Source organism: Carcharhinus amblyrhynchos, chromosome 12 (assembly GCF_965287045.1).
Source record: "Carcharhinus amblyrhynchos chromosome 12, sCarAmb.v2.hapA, whole genome shotgun sequence".
Lineage (NCBI taxonomy): Eukaryota > Metazoa > Chordata > Chondrichthyes > Carcharhiniformes > Carcharhinidae > Carcharhinus > Carcharhinus amblyrhynchos.
Genome location: NC_137335.1, coordinates 46,966,607 through 46,982,484, shown reverse-complemented (window position 1 = coordinate 46,982,484; position 15,878 = coordinate 46,966,607). Strand labels below are relative to the sequence as shown.

The following is a 15,878-nucleotide window of genomic DNA, read 5'->3' as shown; positions in this document are numbered from 1 at the left end:
GTTATGGCCACAGTACCATCATATTTCCACATGACAATCTGTGCCCATATTCAACCAATTTTATTTAACACACTCCACATAGTCACGTGCATGCACAGTAACCCAAATTTAAATGTTATCACTTACTTCCTTACCCACCTAATAGCTTATTATTTCCTACTCTAATGCTAGGCAGGCTGGTGGAATAGATGGGCAATCAGCAGATGAAATTCAATACTGAGAAGTGTGAAGTGACTCACTTTGGGAGGAAGAATGGGGAGAAGCTATATAAAATGAAGGGTAAATTCTAGGCGCAGAAAAACCCTGGATGTTTATACACAAATCATTGAAGTGAAAGGGCAAGTTGAGAGCAAATTAATACATCATACAAGCCCCTGGGAATTATGAAGGGACATGAAGTACAAAAACAAGCAAGTTATTATAAAGCTATATAAAACACAGGCTCAGCGCCAACTGGAGTACTATATCCAGTTCTGAGCATTAAAGATGTGAAGGCATTAGAGACCATGCAGAAAATATTCAGAGAATCGGGTGAGGAACTTCAGTTACATAGATAGACTGGAGAGGATGGGACTGTTCTCCTTGGAGGAAAGAAGGCTGAGTAGGAAATTGTTACAGGTATTCAAAATCATCAGCAGCCTGGACAAAGAGAGAGGAACTGTCCCCCTTGATGGAAGGATCGAGAACCAGAGAACACCGGTTTAAGGTGATTGGCAAAAAAAAAGCAATGGTGACATGAAGAAAAATGATTTTGTGCTGCAAATGGCTTGGGTCAGGAATGCTTTGCCTAAGCATATGGCAGAGGCAGGTTCAATTGTGACTTTTAAAATGGAATTAGACTATTATCTGAAGGGGGAACATTTGCAAGGCTGCAGGAAAAAAACAGGGGACCGGCACCAACTCTTACAGAGAACCAGCCAGCAATGACATGAGGGGCTGAATGGTTTCCTGTAATCATTCTATGATTCTAGGATTCGATGCAGGACTTTGTAAAACCATTGTGGCTATTTTCCAGCAGGCATCAATGTGGCTCGCTATAACATGTGGAAATAATTCCTCAGTGCAATATAATGTATGGGTTTGTTTCCCAAAATGATTTCAAAGCAAGCTGGACAATGATTTTAGAACATTTGCTGTGTACATTTTGACAAGAAACCAAATTTAAATGTTTGTTTTTGTTCTTTTACGGAGAGACTGTTCTGAGTGACAGACATATGCAGGCAAAGACCAAGGCTGATGATCAGAGGACTTATACTTTGTTTGCACAACAATATATATAACACTCTTCATGAGGCCTCTTTCTCCAAATAATTTGAAAGCATATTGGAGGACAGATTTTAGCAGGATTGTTTTTGTTATAAGTTCCACACTGGATCTGTTATCAAGTCTTTTTTTACATTAGGGAGAGACAGTATAAGAGGGAACAGGGAGGTCAGCCCAAATGTGCTCCACGTTTGGTAGCACAGTTTTAAAGTAAGTAGGTACAGAATAGCCTTCTACAGCAAACAATTTTTCATCGTCTTCATGAACAACAGGTCAGAAAATGACAAAACAATGCAAATTTAACAAGGAGAATTGTTTGTCAAAGTAATAATGATTATACTTCACCCAGGTGTCCAGAGGCTGCACCCTTCATCATCCTATTACATATATCAGCAGGAAAGAATGCTACTTGTTTAATTTTTATCTGATGCTGTGGCTGTCAGTACTGCACCATTCAAGCTAATATTTACTTTACTGATTGTTGTCACACTGAGTTCAATTTGGAAAAGATGGATTGTCTATCTGTAAACATATTTATGCAGTGATGATACTTTTTTTTGTCATTTATGCAGCTGTACTGGGTGAAGGAAACAATAATTACATATTTACTTTCCTGTAACTAAACAACACATTTGCTTCACAGTATCTGAGCAGAAGTTTTTAAATGTCTTTTTGATTCTTTAACTGGATAATTACATTCCTCTGCATTGGTATCTCTTCAGGTTGTTGGCTTTCTGGGCCAAACAATCTTGGTACATTGGACTAACTTAGAATCAGAAGATACAAAAGTCTGAAATCATGTACCAACCAACTCAAAAATAGCTTCTTCCCTGCTGCCATCAGACTTTTGAGTGGACCTACCTCACATTAAGGTGATCGTTCTCTACATCCTGGCTATGACTTCAACATTACATTCAGCACTTTCTCCTTTCCTTCACTACATACGGTATGCTTTGTCTGTTTAGTGCACAACAAACAATACTTTGTGCTGTATACTAATATATGTGACAATCATAAGTCAAATCAAATCAGAAAGCATAGAAACATAGAAAATAGATGCAAAAGTAGGCCATACAGCCCTTCAAGCCTTCTCCACCATTCATTCTGATCATGGCTGATCATCAAATTCAATATCCGATCTTTCCCTGCATATCCCTTGATCCCTTTAGCCCCAGGAGTTGTATCTAATTTCTTCTTGAAATCACACAAAGTTTTGGCACCCAGATTTGTAGAATCCCTACAGTGCAGAAGGAGGGCATTCAGCCCATCAAGCCTGCACCAACCATCATCCCACCCAGTCAGGAGAGAGCAATACCATCAGATTACAGGAATAGGTATGAAACTCCAATAGAGGGAATTGTGAAATATCTCATTCAACGACAGGCAAATAGGGTGGAACCCATTTCTGTCCCCATGTTTTCTAGCTGGAATTGTTTTAGTCATAGGAATCTTGAATAGATGTTACAAGGATTGGCCCTCTTATCAAGAAGTTCCCTCAACTGAGTTCCTCAGCTCCCTTTGGAATGTTGACCATTGCATTGTTAAAGGACTTCAAATGAACTCAAAGCTTTTGAGGTCTTTTGAAAGGCCTTCCATGATTATTCATCCCAAAGAGAATCCTTTACCTTGGAGTAGATTTTCTTATTCATTACCTGGACAATAATCTGGTGGGGTGGATTGCAAGTTTGTAACAGATTACACTTAATTTTCATTCCATTCTATTTGCAGTAAAATGACTGCTAGAAAGTAAATTTCCTCATCATTTTTAACTGTAATTTCAATCAAGGTGAGCAATGGCTTTGGGTATGTACTCAATAGCACATTTTTCAGCATTGCTTCCTCCATGATAATGTGGGGTTTGCACATTCTCCCTGTGTCTGTGTGAGTTTCCTCTGGGTTCCCCATTTCCTCCCACAGTCCAAAGATGTGCGGGTTAGGTGGATTAGTCATACTAAAACTGCTCTTAGTGTCCAAAATTGTGTAGGTTAGGTGGATTAGCCAAGGTAAATGCACAGGGTTTTGGGGATAGGGTGGAGGGGAGGGTATAGGTGGGATGTTCTTTCGGGGGCTGGTGGAGACTTGATGGGCTGGATGGCCTCTTTCCTCACAGAAGGGGTTTTCTGGCTCTATGGAACATGTCCAACATCTGAACCTTTTTCAGCAGAAGCTGATTTCAGGCAGCCATGGTGATTTTGAAGATGACAGAATTTGAAGATGATAGAATCAAAAGCCTGGACTTTCTGGCCATTCACATCAATGGGATTTTCCAGACCTGCCACAGAGTTCATGGCAGCAAAGGGATGCATTCAACAGGAAATGCTGTTGACAACTGCAGACCAGAAGATCCCGCTACCAGCCAATGGTGGGCCACATCCCGCCACTGCGAAATACATGGTGGGTTGCGGGGTGAAAAGGGCTCAAAGAATTTTGTATTACTGAAGGAGTCTATTTGGCCCATTGCACTGCTTACCAGCTCTGGAAGAGCTATTCACTTCATCACATTTCCCTGCTCCTTCTCTAGATTATTTTTCAAATATTATTCTGCTCCCTCGTAGTTCTGCATTTTTTTTATTCAAATGCAAATCAATTTTGTTTTGAAAGCCATGATTGAATCTGCCTCTATCACACATTGTAACAGTGCATTCCACAAGCTCACCACTTGTTGCATAAAAAAGCTTTTCTTCATGCCACCTTTAATTATTTTGCCATTCATCTTAAATCAGTGTCCTTGACTTAATCACCCACTGGGAACAGTTTCTCTCTATCTACTCTTCCCACCTCTCTCATGATTTTGAACATTTCAATCAAACGCCCTCTCAACCTTCTCCTCTCTATGGAGCTTCACTAGTCTATCTATATAAATGAAATCCCCCACCCCTGGAACCAGCTGTGTGAATCTTTGCTGCACCCTGTCTAATACCTTGACATCCTTCCTAACCTGAGGTACTTAGAATTGAACACAGTACTCTAATTGAGGTCAAACAACTGTTTTGCAGAGGTTCACCATGCTTTTGTACTCTATGCCTCTTTTCATAAAGCTCAGGATCCCATTTATTTTAGTAACTGATTCTCAAACTGTCCTGCCACTTCAGTGATTTGTGTATAAGCACTCAAGTCCTTCTACTCCTGCACCCCCTTCATAATTGCATTTCATATTGCCTTTCTTAATTCTTCCTGAACAAAATGAATCACTTCACTCTTCTCTGCATTGAATCACATTCATGTATACATCCCATTCCACCAGTCATTCATGTCCCATTGGCTCTATCACTATCCCTCTCACAGTTCACAATATTTCCAAGTTTATTGCCATTGACAAATTTTGCCCTACACACCAGGTCTGGATCATTAATGTTGATTGATCATTAATGTGATTAAGAAAGGCAGTGGTCCTAACACTGACCATTGGGGACCCCTCTTAAAGACTTCAATCCAGTCTGAAAAACAACCATTCACCACAAACCTGTTTCCTGTCACTTAAGCCAACATTTTATCCTTGCTGCCACTGTCCTTTATATTCCATGGGCTTTAACTTTGTTGACATGTGTCACTCAGATAACACTGTATCCCTTCTGCCTCTGTCCTTTATATTCCATGGGCTTTAACTTTGCTGTCATGTCGATTATATGGCACTTCCTCAAATGTCATTTGGAACTCCATGAGCACCATATCAACTGAATTATCTTCATCTACCCTCTCTGCTACTGCAGCACAAACTTCACTCAAATTAGGTAACCACAATTTGCCTTTAACAAATCTATGCTGACTTTCCTCAGTAAATGCACACTTGTCAAAGTGCCTATGAACATTATCATGGATTATTGATTCCCACCATATTTCCCCATGTTTCAGTTTGCTTTAGATGATGCAAAGCAGAACCATAACTGAATGTCCAACACATCACACACATTAGTTGAATACATACATGATTGTTAAATTGCTGAGTCCAGAGAAAGCTCCACTTGGGATGATGCTCAGGCTGGTGTATTTAAATGTCCTGGATTTGGAAGAAAAGAAGGTGTTAGAACACAAGGTAAATAATTGACACTTGGGTTTATTGAAAAATCCACAGTTAGAGACCATTAGTGCCCATGAGTGGTCGGGAGAGCAAAGCACACAAGGGATTCCTGGTCAACTCACTTGCATTGCCATTGGACAAGTATTTGATAGAAATCCCTGATTTTACTCACTGACACCATCGAAACTTCAGTGCACTTCAGAACAAAGTTGATGCTCACAGCTGAAGTGGTAACAAAATCTTAAAAAATATTTGAAGTCAAGCTCATTTTTAAACTATTGGAGAATTATGCTACATAAGTCAATTTGCTGTGTGTATTGGCATCATACAAATCACTAATGCCCTGTTAAATAGGGCAGCATTATTTATTCAATTTGATGGTGGTCCCAGCCAAGTGAACAGGCATGCAATAAAGTTCTAGAATTACTGAATTTCCTAAGCTTCTCCGGGCAATCAATATCACTCAGGTTTACGTGTGACTTGACTGTTAGTGTCCAAATTCACATCAGCAGAAACAAATTTCATTCCTTGAATGCACATTTATCGGTGTCAATTCTTGCAGGGATTGTTGGGATCTCCAATGATACACTTTTCCTCTCCTGTCTCATATCTTTCCCTAAATTAAAGTACTTTGAAGACCATTCCTCCCAACTCATGAGCACCATAAGTACATTGGAGTACTCTTACAATAATACACAGACAGGACCAGAACTTTACCAGACAGGTTGTCAGTATCCTAAAAGGATTGTTCAGATGTTTGGATTTTTCACCGCATTCCCTAAGTTTCTAGCACTATCACAGAAATTGCGATCACCTGGGCTGAAAGGTGAAAGCAGTCACTCAGGGGTGAAGTGGCCAACTTGATAACATTGATGTACATGGAAGGAGAGGCCATTCATTTTGGTTAGATATCCCTAGCATAGTGTAGGCAAGCAGCAATGGTAAGATGGTGTGGGTGGAGAGAGGCTGAAGTTTTATTGACTGATCCATGAATGCATCTTGGAGCAGCTCCCAATTTTAGGAAATCATTTCCAGCAGAGGCCGGTTGATGTTCTGACAATGTTAGTTAAGACAATGAACCTGATGTAGATGATGTTTTCTCTGTTACACAGGGCTGATAAAGGACGATGAGCTGCAACCAATGTGCAGGCCAAGGTAGCCTCAGAGGATGCCTTGCAATCTAAGGAAGCACCAATATTGGAGTCAAGCACACTCTTTGCCAGCACAGATACATACACCTTCGTGGGGAACAGTGGCATAAGGTGAGCATCATTGCACACGTGAGCAGGAGTAGCTGACGAAAGCAAAGACCACTATAGGCAGTCAAATTCAGAATGTAGCTCCAGCCTTATCCAGTTTTTTTTTGTTTACTTTATTCCAATCCAATCAAGTCAAATTAAAGCCAATTCAGAGTCCCAACAAGTTGGGAAATTCCTGATCCAAGCTGACAAGACAGGCCTCTCACCTCCTGTCTTGGGCTTGATCTACACGATCCAAGCTGATTGGATGTAGGTGTAGCTCCTCCTCCAAGGCTTGATCTAATTTGCATCTTAGCCAAAAGGCCGAGATGCCGCTTTAAAATATTGCTTCAAATGAAGCTGAAATATAACCTAATGACTTCAACCACGTGCAGCATGTCGATACTACACTTGATCTGAGCCAAAAGGCCTCTTTCTTCAAACTTAAAGCAGTTACTCCAGCCTTATTCAGTTGGACATATTTTTTCCAAAAATATACTCTATTCATAAAAATCTCAAATAAACTATTGCGAATCTACATTTCTTTGAATTGCATACAGTGCAGAATTAAACCTTTTTACAGTTCTATACAAATTACAGTCATAACATTTCAAACCTTAAAACTATATACATGCCTCAAAAATTACTGTGTGCCGTTATTTCTCAGATTGGCACACAGTTGCGCAGGTCGAGGGTGTTCTGCAGTTCCCAGGCCCTCGGTCTGCTTCCATTAATGGGCCTTACAGTGTGGCCTTTCCCAAACCACCTTTCTTCCAAAAATTTACTCATAAAAATCTCAAGCAAACTATTGCAAATCTACATGTCTTTGAATTGCAAACAATGCAGAATTAAAACTTTTCTATACAAATTACAGTCATAACTTTTTAAACTTAAAACTATATACATGCCTCAAAAAATTACTGTGTGCCGTTATTGCTCAGATTGGCACACAGGTACGCAGGTCGAGGGTATTCTGCAGTTTCCGGGCCCTCGGTCTGCTTCCGTTAAAAGGCCTTACAGTGTGGCCTTTCCCCATTGTGCCTTTGCAGCGGCTGCCCCAAGCTTCAGCGCGTCCCTCAGCACGTAGTCCTGGACCTTGGAATGTGCCAGTCTGCAACACTCGGTCAAGGAGAGTTCTTTCAACTGGAAGATCAGCAAGTATCAGGCGGACCAAAGTGCATCCTTCACCGAGTTGATGGCCTTCCAGCAGCAGCTGATATTTGTCTCGGTGTGCGTCCCCGGAAACAGCCCGTAGAGCACAGAGTCCTGCGTTACCGAGCTGATCGGGACGATCCTCGACAAATACCACTGCATCTCACTCCAGACCTTCTTTGCAAAGGCACATTCCACAAGGAGGTGTGCAACCGTCTCATCAGCCCCGCAGCCGCTTCAAGGGCAGCGTGTGGTGATGTCGAAACGTTGAGCATGCATGAAGGATCTGATGGGGAGTGCCCTTCTCACCACCAGCCAAGCCAGATCTTGGTGTTTGTTTGTAAGTTCTGGTGATGAGGCATTCTGCCAGATGACACTGACAGTCTGCTCAGGGAACCATCCAACAGGATCCACCATCTCCTTTTCTCTCAGGGCCCCAAGGACCTTACGCTCTGACCACTGCTTAATCACCATGTGGTCAAAGGTGTGTTTGCAGAAAAATTTCTCCACAAAGGACAGATGCTGCGGTACAGTCCAGGTGGACATGCTGAGCCTCAGGCCACGTACAAAGTGGGTGCAATAAAGCAGAAGAGGGAGATGTGTGGACATCTGTCACAGTTCCTAACACACTGGGCCTGATTTTACCATAGGCGCAAAAACATGGTAAAGTTGGGTGTGAGGCCATTAACGTGATCCATGCCCATGTCCGCACAGATGGGCACTTTACTGAAACCCGGGAATGGTGGCAATCCACTTTGCGCCCAGAATAGGTGCAATGATGATTTAAATACATTTGCATGTATTTAAATTGAATTAATGAACTGCCTGACCAACTTTACCAGCATTTCCCCCTTCACCACTGCGTTTGCCAATCTGGAACCGAACTGTAATGGACCTGCTAAATAGAAGTCTGAATCGGGCACTCCAGCTGCTGAAGACTGCGTTCAATGTTTCTAATGGCTCTCTGACTCAGAGGGGGGAGGAGGGAGGTGGGTCAGATTTATCTCTGGTGGGGGTGGGAGGGAGGGCCGGTTGTTGTCTGGGGGAGCAGGATTGATCATTGCCTGGTGATGGGGGGAGGGCTGATCATTGTCCGATGGTAGGGGGGGTAGGGCTGATCGTTGTCTAGTGGTGGGAGGGAGGAGGAGGCGGGTCAGGTGTTCCACCGGTGAGTGGGGGGTGAGTGAAGCCAGATCGTTGTCTGTGGGAGGGGAGGTGAGTGGGGCCAGATCATTCTCTGAGGGGGGATGAGTGAGGCCAGATTGTTGTCTGGGGGTTGGGGGAGGGGAGAGTGGGGGAGGGTGGGAGGCCAGATCTTTGTCTGGGGGGTGGGGGTGGAGGCCAGATCATTGTCTGGAGCGGGGGAGGGGGGATGAGTGAGGCCAGATCCATGAAAATGTAATATCGGGCCCTCTATCTTCTCTTCTACAGAAAATGGAAGAATCCACTCATGGCATGAACAACACAACATCTCAGGTGGATGAAGAAATGAGCTCCTTCACTGAAACACTGGCTACCTTCATGAGGAGAAAAAGTAACAGTTCACTGAATGGATGCAGAAACAGTGGGTCTGCATGAACAGGCTGCTTGATGCATTTGACATTTTCAGAAGTCTGATGGCCTGCACAATGGTTCTTTTTCTTGAGGTGATAGTAGTTGTTTCGTCCTGTGTTTCTACTGTGGAGTTTCACACTGGGGTCAGCAGTCACCTGTGACTGCCTCAGGATGAAAGAATCATCATAGTTGCCATAGGAACTAGCAGAGGAAACCTCACACATACCTGAAGAAATCACTTACAATAGTCACACACCAGCTGCACATTTAATGAGTGGAAACCCTTCCTGTTGATGAATAATCCAGTCTGTAATAATGATGGGACTTTAATGGCCACACTCTGTATATGAGGGAATCTGGCCATTGAGGTAAACCCCAAGGTCCTTTCTGAATCTGGCTGCACGGGTGCTGAAGGTGACAAAGTCAGAGAGGCACCCATGAAGCTATGGATGGGCCCATTGTTAGATATCATAAAGATGAAAAGGACCCAAAGCTGGAATGTTCAAGGACATTTGACAGCTACTAGCATACAGTGTCCCCCAAGCCTTGTGCCATGGAATCACCTTCCAGGACTGAGTACAACCTGGCCACCATCTCCAGGAGATAGGCAAAGATAGCAGCAGCACTGCTGCTCCAACATGTTCATGGTCCTCTATGAATATTGCCTCCTCGTCTCTCCTGACTCTCAGCCTGGACCTCTGCATCCCGCTATACCAGGCTGTTACTGTATCTCAGGCATCTAGCTCAGTTTTGAATGAGTGACCTCTATCTCCCTATCTGGGTAAAGAGAAGTGGAAGTATTCAGTCTTCTCTTCCTAGCCCAATAAAATTGAGGGTAGTCACAGTCACAAACTCATGAAATGTAGAAATGACCTGATGTGATGGGTGAGGATTTATGGCCTCACTCATCCCAAAACCATAAAATTCCACCCGAGGTCAACGGATCTCTCTTTGGTCAACCACTCACCTGCTCCGATTTCCAAAGTGCCTGGGATGGTAAAATTCCAGCTTATATTTGACCAGGCTTAAGCACAAGTTTAATCACCTTGCTTCTTTTTCGGCATTTCTAATATGATAGCTGGGCATCTCAGTGGTAAATACTGTAGCTTTACACAGTCTTCTCTATGCCTCTTTCCTCTTTTAAATAAAAAATATAATATCTGATGCTTCAATGGTTTTCTGTTGTGGAGCTGCCTCCTTTGTTTGAACAAGGCACTGACACAATGTGAGGCCTGTGTGCATTGGGAAAACGGCAGATGAGGAAATAGACCGCTTAAAGTTTGTTTATTAGGGTCACAAGTAGGCTTACATTAACACAGCAATGAAGTTACTGTGAAAATCCCCTAGTCACCACACTCTGGCACCTGTTCAACGGAGAATTTAGCATGGCCAATGCACCTAACCAGTATGTCTTTCGGACTGTGGGAGTAAACCGGAGCACGCCTGCAGACATGGGGAGAACGTGGATACTCCACATAGACAGTGACCCAAGCCAGGAATCCACTGGATTAAAAATGAGCCTAACTGATGCCCCAATGCATCTTGGCAGTCTGTCCTCACCAAGAGGTCACCGATAGAAAATGCACACAGAGGCAGCAAGTGATCAAGTAGTTATTATTCTGCTCTGCAGCGCTAATAAGCACAGCCACCTCCTACACTGCTTCCACTTCCAGGGCAAAGTCCAGACCCCTGAAAATAAGGATCTGTTACAAACCAATGGCATTCCATACCTTCTTGATCATTTTGTAGCTGATATTGGGTAAAACTTTCCATTGACAAAATTAATTCTCTAATTTGTATTAAGAACATAAGAACATAAGAAATAGGTGCAGGAGTAGGCCATCTAGCCCTTCGAGCCTGCCCCGCCATTCAATAAGATCATGGCTGATCTGTTGTGGCTCAGTTCCACTTTCCCGCCCTCTCCCCATAACCCTTAATCCCCTCTCTTATCAAAAACCCATCAACCCGCGTCTTAAAAATATTTAGCGAGGCAGCCTCCACCACTTCAACGGGCAGAGAATTCCAGAGATTGTCATTACATGAATAAATTTAGTGTTAAGTCAGTAGATAGCAATGTTGTTTGTAGAGTTCATCTCTACAAATATGTTCCACTGTTAAATTACAGAGGCATTTTCTCATGTCATTTATAGCATAAGTTATCATCACAGTGGGGTATTGGAACATAATGCTTCAGACAAGATGCTATCAACTGGGATTTAAAAGTCTGGCTGTGTATCATTGCCTTTCAAAGTCATTGCATGCTGATTATTGTGGTTTAATTTATTGGTCATTTTTATTGTAAGTAAACAGACACAAATAGCAATGATCAGATCCCTATTTATAAATTATGTCATGGTGGTGTTCTGATCCTGGACCAGTCCCACAAATTTTTGGTACAATATGGTTCAGGGCCAATAATCTTTTGCTTAAAGTTGACAAAGTTTGTGATCCAAGATACTTGATACACAATTCCATAGATTTTTAGCAAACAAAAAAATTCTACTCTGCAAGGTCAGAAAATTAAACAACTTACAATATCTATCTTCTGCTCTGTTATTTAGGGTTAATGTAAGGTACATGTGAGTTATCAGGCAAACTGTAGTTGAACATGTCCATACTGCACTATAAATGGCAGGTGCTACCAAGACAGATTCCATGAATTTCTCAACAATCCATCTAGATGAGAGTACACAGTGTAAGTCAACCAATCCTTTTGAAATTCCGATTCTCTCAGAACAGATTCCAATCCTCACTTCAAAGATCTCACCTTACAACTCAGTCCAAGCATCACTCCAACTCGATGGTCTCAACAATGGCACACCTTGCAGGGTTTCAATCCTGTCTCAAAGACTCTATCCCCCTAGATTCCTGATTCTGCAATCCAGTACTAATGTCCAAGTACAACTTTTGCTCTTAGCAAAACACAACTTCTTTACAGGATTATCATCTAAAGGCTCACAGCATGGAATCACCGACCTACTGCATTATTTGATTGCTCAGGCTTCTCCTGAGAACTCTCCACTTAAGTTATGCCCTTTGTCTACTAAAGCCTCATTCTGCACCTCTTTCTTCTTAACTGGAAACTCTTCTGATCCGTGGCATCCTTTGGGAGCTCTCCCTGTCCCTTGCCTAGGACTTGTCTTGAATCTTCACCACTCCTGCTCATGTCAATTCTCTGTTCTTTTTCCTGCAGGTGCACCACTGTCAGGATGGCTAAACACTTTAATTGTCAAATTGTACATTTGCCACCTGCTCCCGGCCCACCATAAGCAAAACTCCAGAGGCCTGTTGGGATTTAGAGTTTGAGAGCAGGTAAATTGGATGTCATCACAGTGGCTACGTTATACTGAGGCAAGAGAATATACTTTTGCTGTGTTTGGCTCAAAGGAGTATCTTGAATAAAACACACAGATGGAAACCAGCGATGCAACAGCTCATTTTAAGTCCATTGATTTAAATAAATCAAATATTAGGCACCCTCCATTAGAAATGTGTTATCCCCATACAATTTATCTCTGTGCATAATACAAGACTATGTTTATTTTAAAACACAGTACAGTGGACATATTCCCTGTTTTGCTGATTTGAAACTCCATTGCAAAGCTAAGACACTTGGGCAAAAGGTCTGTCTATGACGTAGAATACTAAAAGTGCCCAGTGCCTAGCATTACTTTATTTTGATTGCCTTCCATCATTTGACAGGTCAGACAATGGTTGCTGTCTGGTTTATCCCCTGTGAAAACATTACAGCCAAGAAGGATCCTTTCCTCACCAGATGTGTATTAAATTGCGATGTCGGTAAAGATCCGTTAAGTAAAGAGAAGTGGAGTGGGCCACACGGTGGTATAGTGGTTAGCACTGCTGCCTCACAGTCCCAGGGACGCAGGTTTGAATCCCGGCTTACGTCATTGTCTGTGTGGAGTTTGCACATTCTCCTCGTGTCTATGTGGGTTTCCACCAGGTGCTCCAGTTTCCTCCTACAGTCCAAAGATGTACGGGTTAGGTGGATTGGCCACGCTAAATTGCCCCTTAGTGTCAGGGGGAAGTGCTAGGGTAAATGCACGTGGTTATGGGGATAGTGCCTGGGTGGGATTGTGGTCAGTGCAGACTCGATGAAATGAATGGCCTCCCTCTGCACTGTCAGATTCCATGATACTATGGAAGTTCTCGGTCTTCTCTTCCAAGCCCAGTAAAACTGAGGCCAGTTATATTCCCGCTAAAGCTGCACCAGCTATGAGCAGTTAATCTAATCCTAGAACCATCCCGATCCATCAAAATCAATGCTTTTCCCAGCCCCTTGTACAATTAAGGAAGGAAGAACCACATGTTTAAATCAGGCATTTGAATTAGCACTTACTACAGCCAGTTTGGTTTCTGATCATCTCAGGCACTCCTGTGAGAAAATGTATTTTGCTTCAATTTACAAAGAAGGGCAACCTTTCAAAACAAGCTTTCTTAATTCCATGGCGTTCCAAGCATCAGGACAGTAGTTTGTGCAATAAGCTTAAATTTTCAATCATGTTTTAATAGCAATACTTCACTGTATGTAATGTATTAATTGTGTTTATTTAATTTTATTTTGCAAATTTCTTCTCGGTCGTTAACTTTGATTGACTGTTCGCTCAGTAATTTGCTGCTAATTTGAATTACAGATTTTCTGTTAAATATTATGTTTTCATTCATTACTAAAATGGCTTTTAATGCATAGTCTGGTCCCAGTTAGCTTCAAGCACTTCCACAAGTGCATAGTGGTACAATATCTGATCGGGACCAGGAGATAAATCACTGATAAAGGCTTTGCAACAGCCATAAATTTACTGAAGGAGATTTTGAACCTATAGACATTGCCAGAGGAATATCTAATATTGTGGTCCGAACAAAGAATTGGACAATTGTAGTTCAATTTTGATAGGATACTATGATCTTATCAACGAAGCAGTCTGCTTAGCTTGGAGTATTGGCTCTAAATATTGCTGCACAAAGATAATCCAGAGTAACTTGGTCAGAAGGAGTGATTGATAGGAGTTTTGTCGACTTGCTGTTGACTGTATATATGATTTCTTGTAATGTGTATGTGACTAACAGGTATATTGCTAATGGGTATATTGTAACTGGTACATGTTATTGTTAACTATTATTCCTATCAATTCAGTAAAGACATTAGTCTTTAATTTGAGCTTTGCATGTTGTTTCCCAGGTTCTTGTAATTCTCATGTACGTAACCTGTTAAGGGTAAAAGGTTACTTGCTACACTCCCTCAACAGAAACATTGACGTTCTAAGGCATCCTTAGCATTGCAAAATGTCCCAGGGTGCATCACAGGAGCATTATCAGACACAGGTTTACAGTGAATCAAGGAAAGAAATATGAAGGCATATGATTAAAAGCTTGGTTAAAGAGTTAGATTTTAAAGTTTTTAAAGCAGGACAGAAAGGAAAACAAAGGTAGAGAGATTTAGGGAGGAAATTGATGGGCATGGTTGCTACTGGCACAGTGTAGGAGACGTAGGATTCATAAGGCCAAAATTGAAGGAATACAAAGGGTCAAGAGAAGTTTAATGAGATGGTGGGGGTAGGGATGTTGGATGTGGAAGAAGTTGATGAAGACAACGAGGAATTTGAATATAAAAACAGTGTAAAATGAAGGATCATATGTAAATGAGAAATAGGAGAGGGCCAAGGGTGGATTCCTGAGGCATCGGCAACTGAAACATTAATTGATACCTTTGCTACCTTGGAACAAAATTATTTCAATGTGCTGCTGGCTGGTCTACATTGTTCTATCCTCTACAAACGTGAGGTCATTCAGAGCTCTGCTGCCCATTTCCTAACTCTTACCAAGTCCTGCTAATTCATTCTCACGATCAAGCAAATTCTCGATTTTAAAATTCTCATCTTTTTTTCGAATCTCTTGATGGCCTTGCTTCCCTTTCACTGCAATCACCTTCAACCCTACAATCCTGCTAGATTTCTGTAGTTTCCAATTTCAGCTATTTCACTGTTCCTGAGTTTAATCAATCCACAATCGGTGGCTGTGCCTCCAGCTGCCTAGGTCTTCCGTCTCTATAGGATACTGCCTCTTGCTTTTCCTTTCCTTCTTTAAAATCTTTCTTAAAGTCTACCTCTTTGACTAGGTTTCTGCTCCTCTGGCCTAATAACTCTTTATATGGCTCAATGTTAAAGATGGTATATAAATGCAAGTTATTATTGCTGGGGTACTCCTGAGGTAATGGTTGTAAGACAGGAAGAAAAGCCACTGTAGGAGATTCTCTGGACACAACTAAACGTGTGGAATAGGGGAGAGCAATCCCACCATGCTGGATAATGGAATACAGGTAGTGGTGTACCCTGATGTGGTTAACCATGTCAAAGATTGTAGACAGGTTAGAAAGGATAAGGAAGAATAGTGCATCATGATCACAGTCACAGGGCATACAATGTATACTTTGGTTTGGACCAGATCAGCACTGTGGCAGAAGTGGAATTCTGATTGGGGAGGTAAGATGTGGGAAAGTTGCTCACGGAGCTGGAAGTCAGCTACATATTCAAGGACTTTGGAAAGACAAGGAAGTTTGAGACAGTAAAGTAATTTACAAGCACAAAAGGGTCAAGGATGATTTTACGGGAGGAGCTGATGATGGCAGATTTGAAAGA

The 15,878-nt window shown here is 42.1% G+C and overlaps 1 protein-coding gene across 1 annotated transcript in view; it reads right to left on the bottom strand.

The window, feature by feature from the left end:
* LOC145350950 (follicle-stimulating hormone receptor-like) overlaps window positions 1-15,878 on the bottom strand; it is a 189,354-nt gene that overhangs the window by 100,468 nt on the left and 73,008 nt on the right. The window contains exon 2 of the mRNA XM_080200474.1: window positions 5,189-5,260. Within this exon, the coding sequence (XP_080056600.1) occupies window positions 5,189-5,260 (72 nt within the window). The remainder of the gene's footprint in view (window positions 1-5,188; window positions 5,261-15,878) is intronic.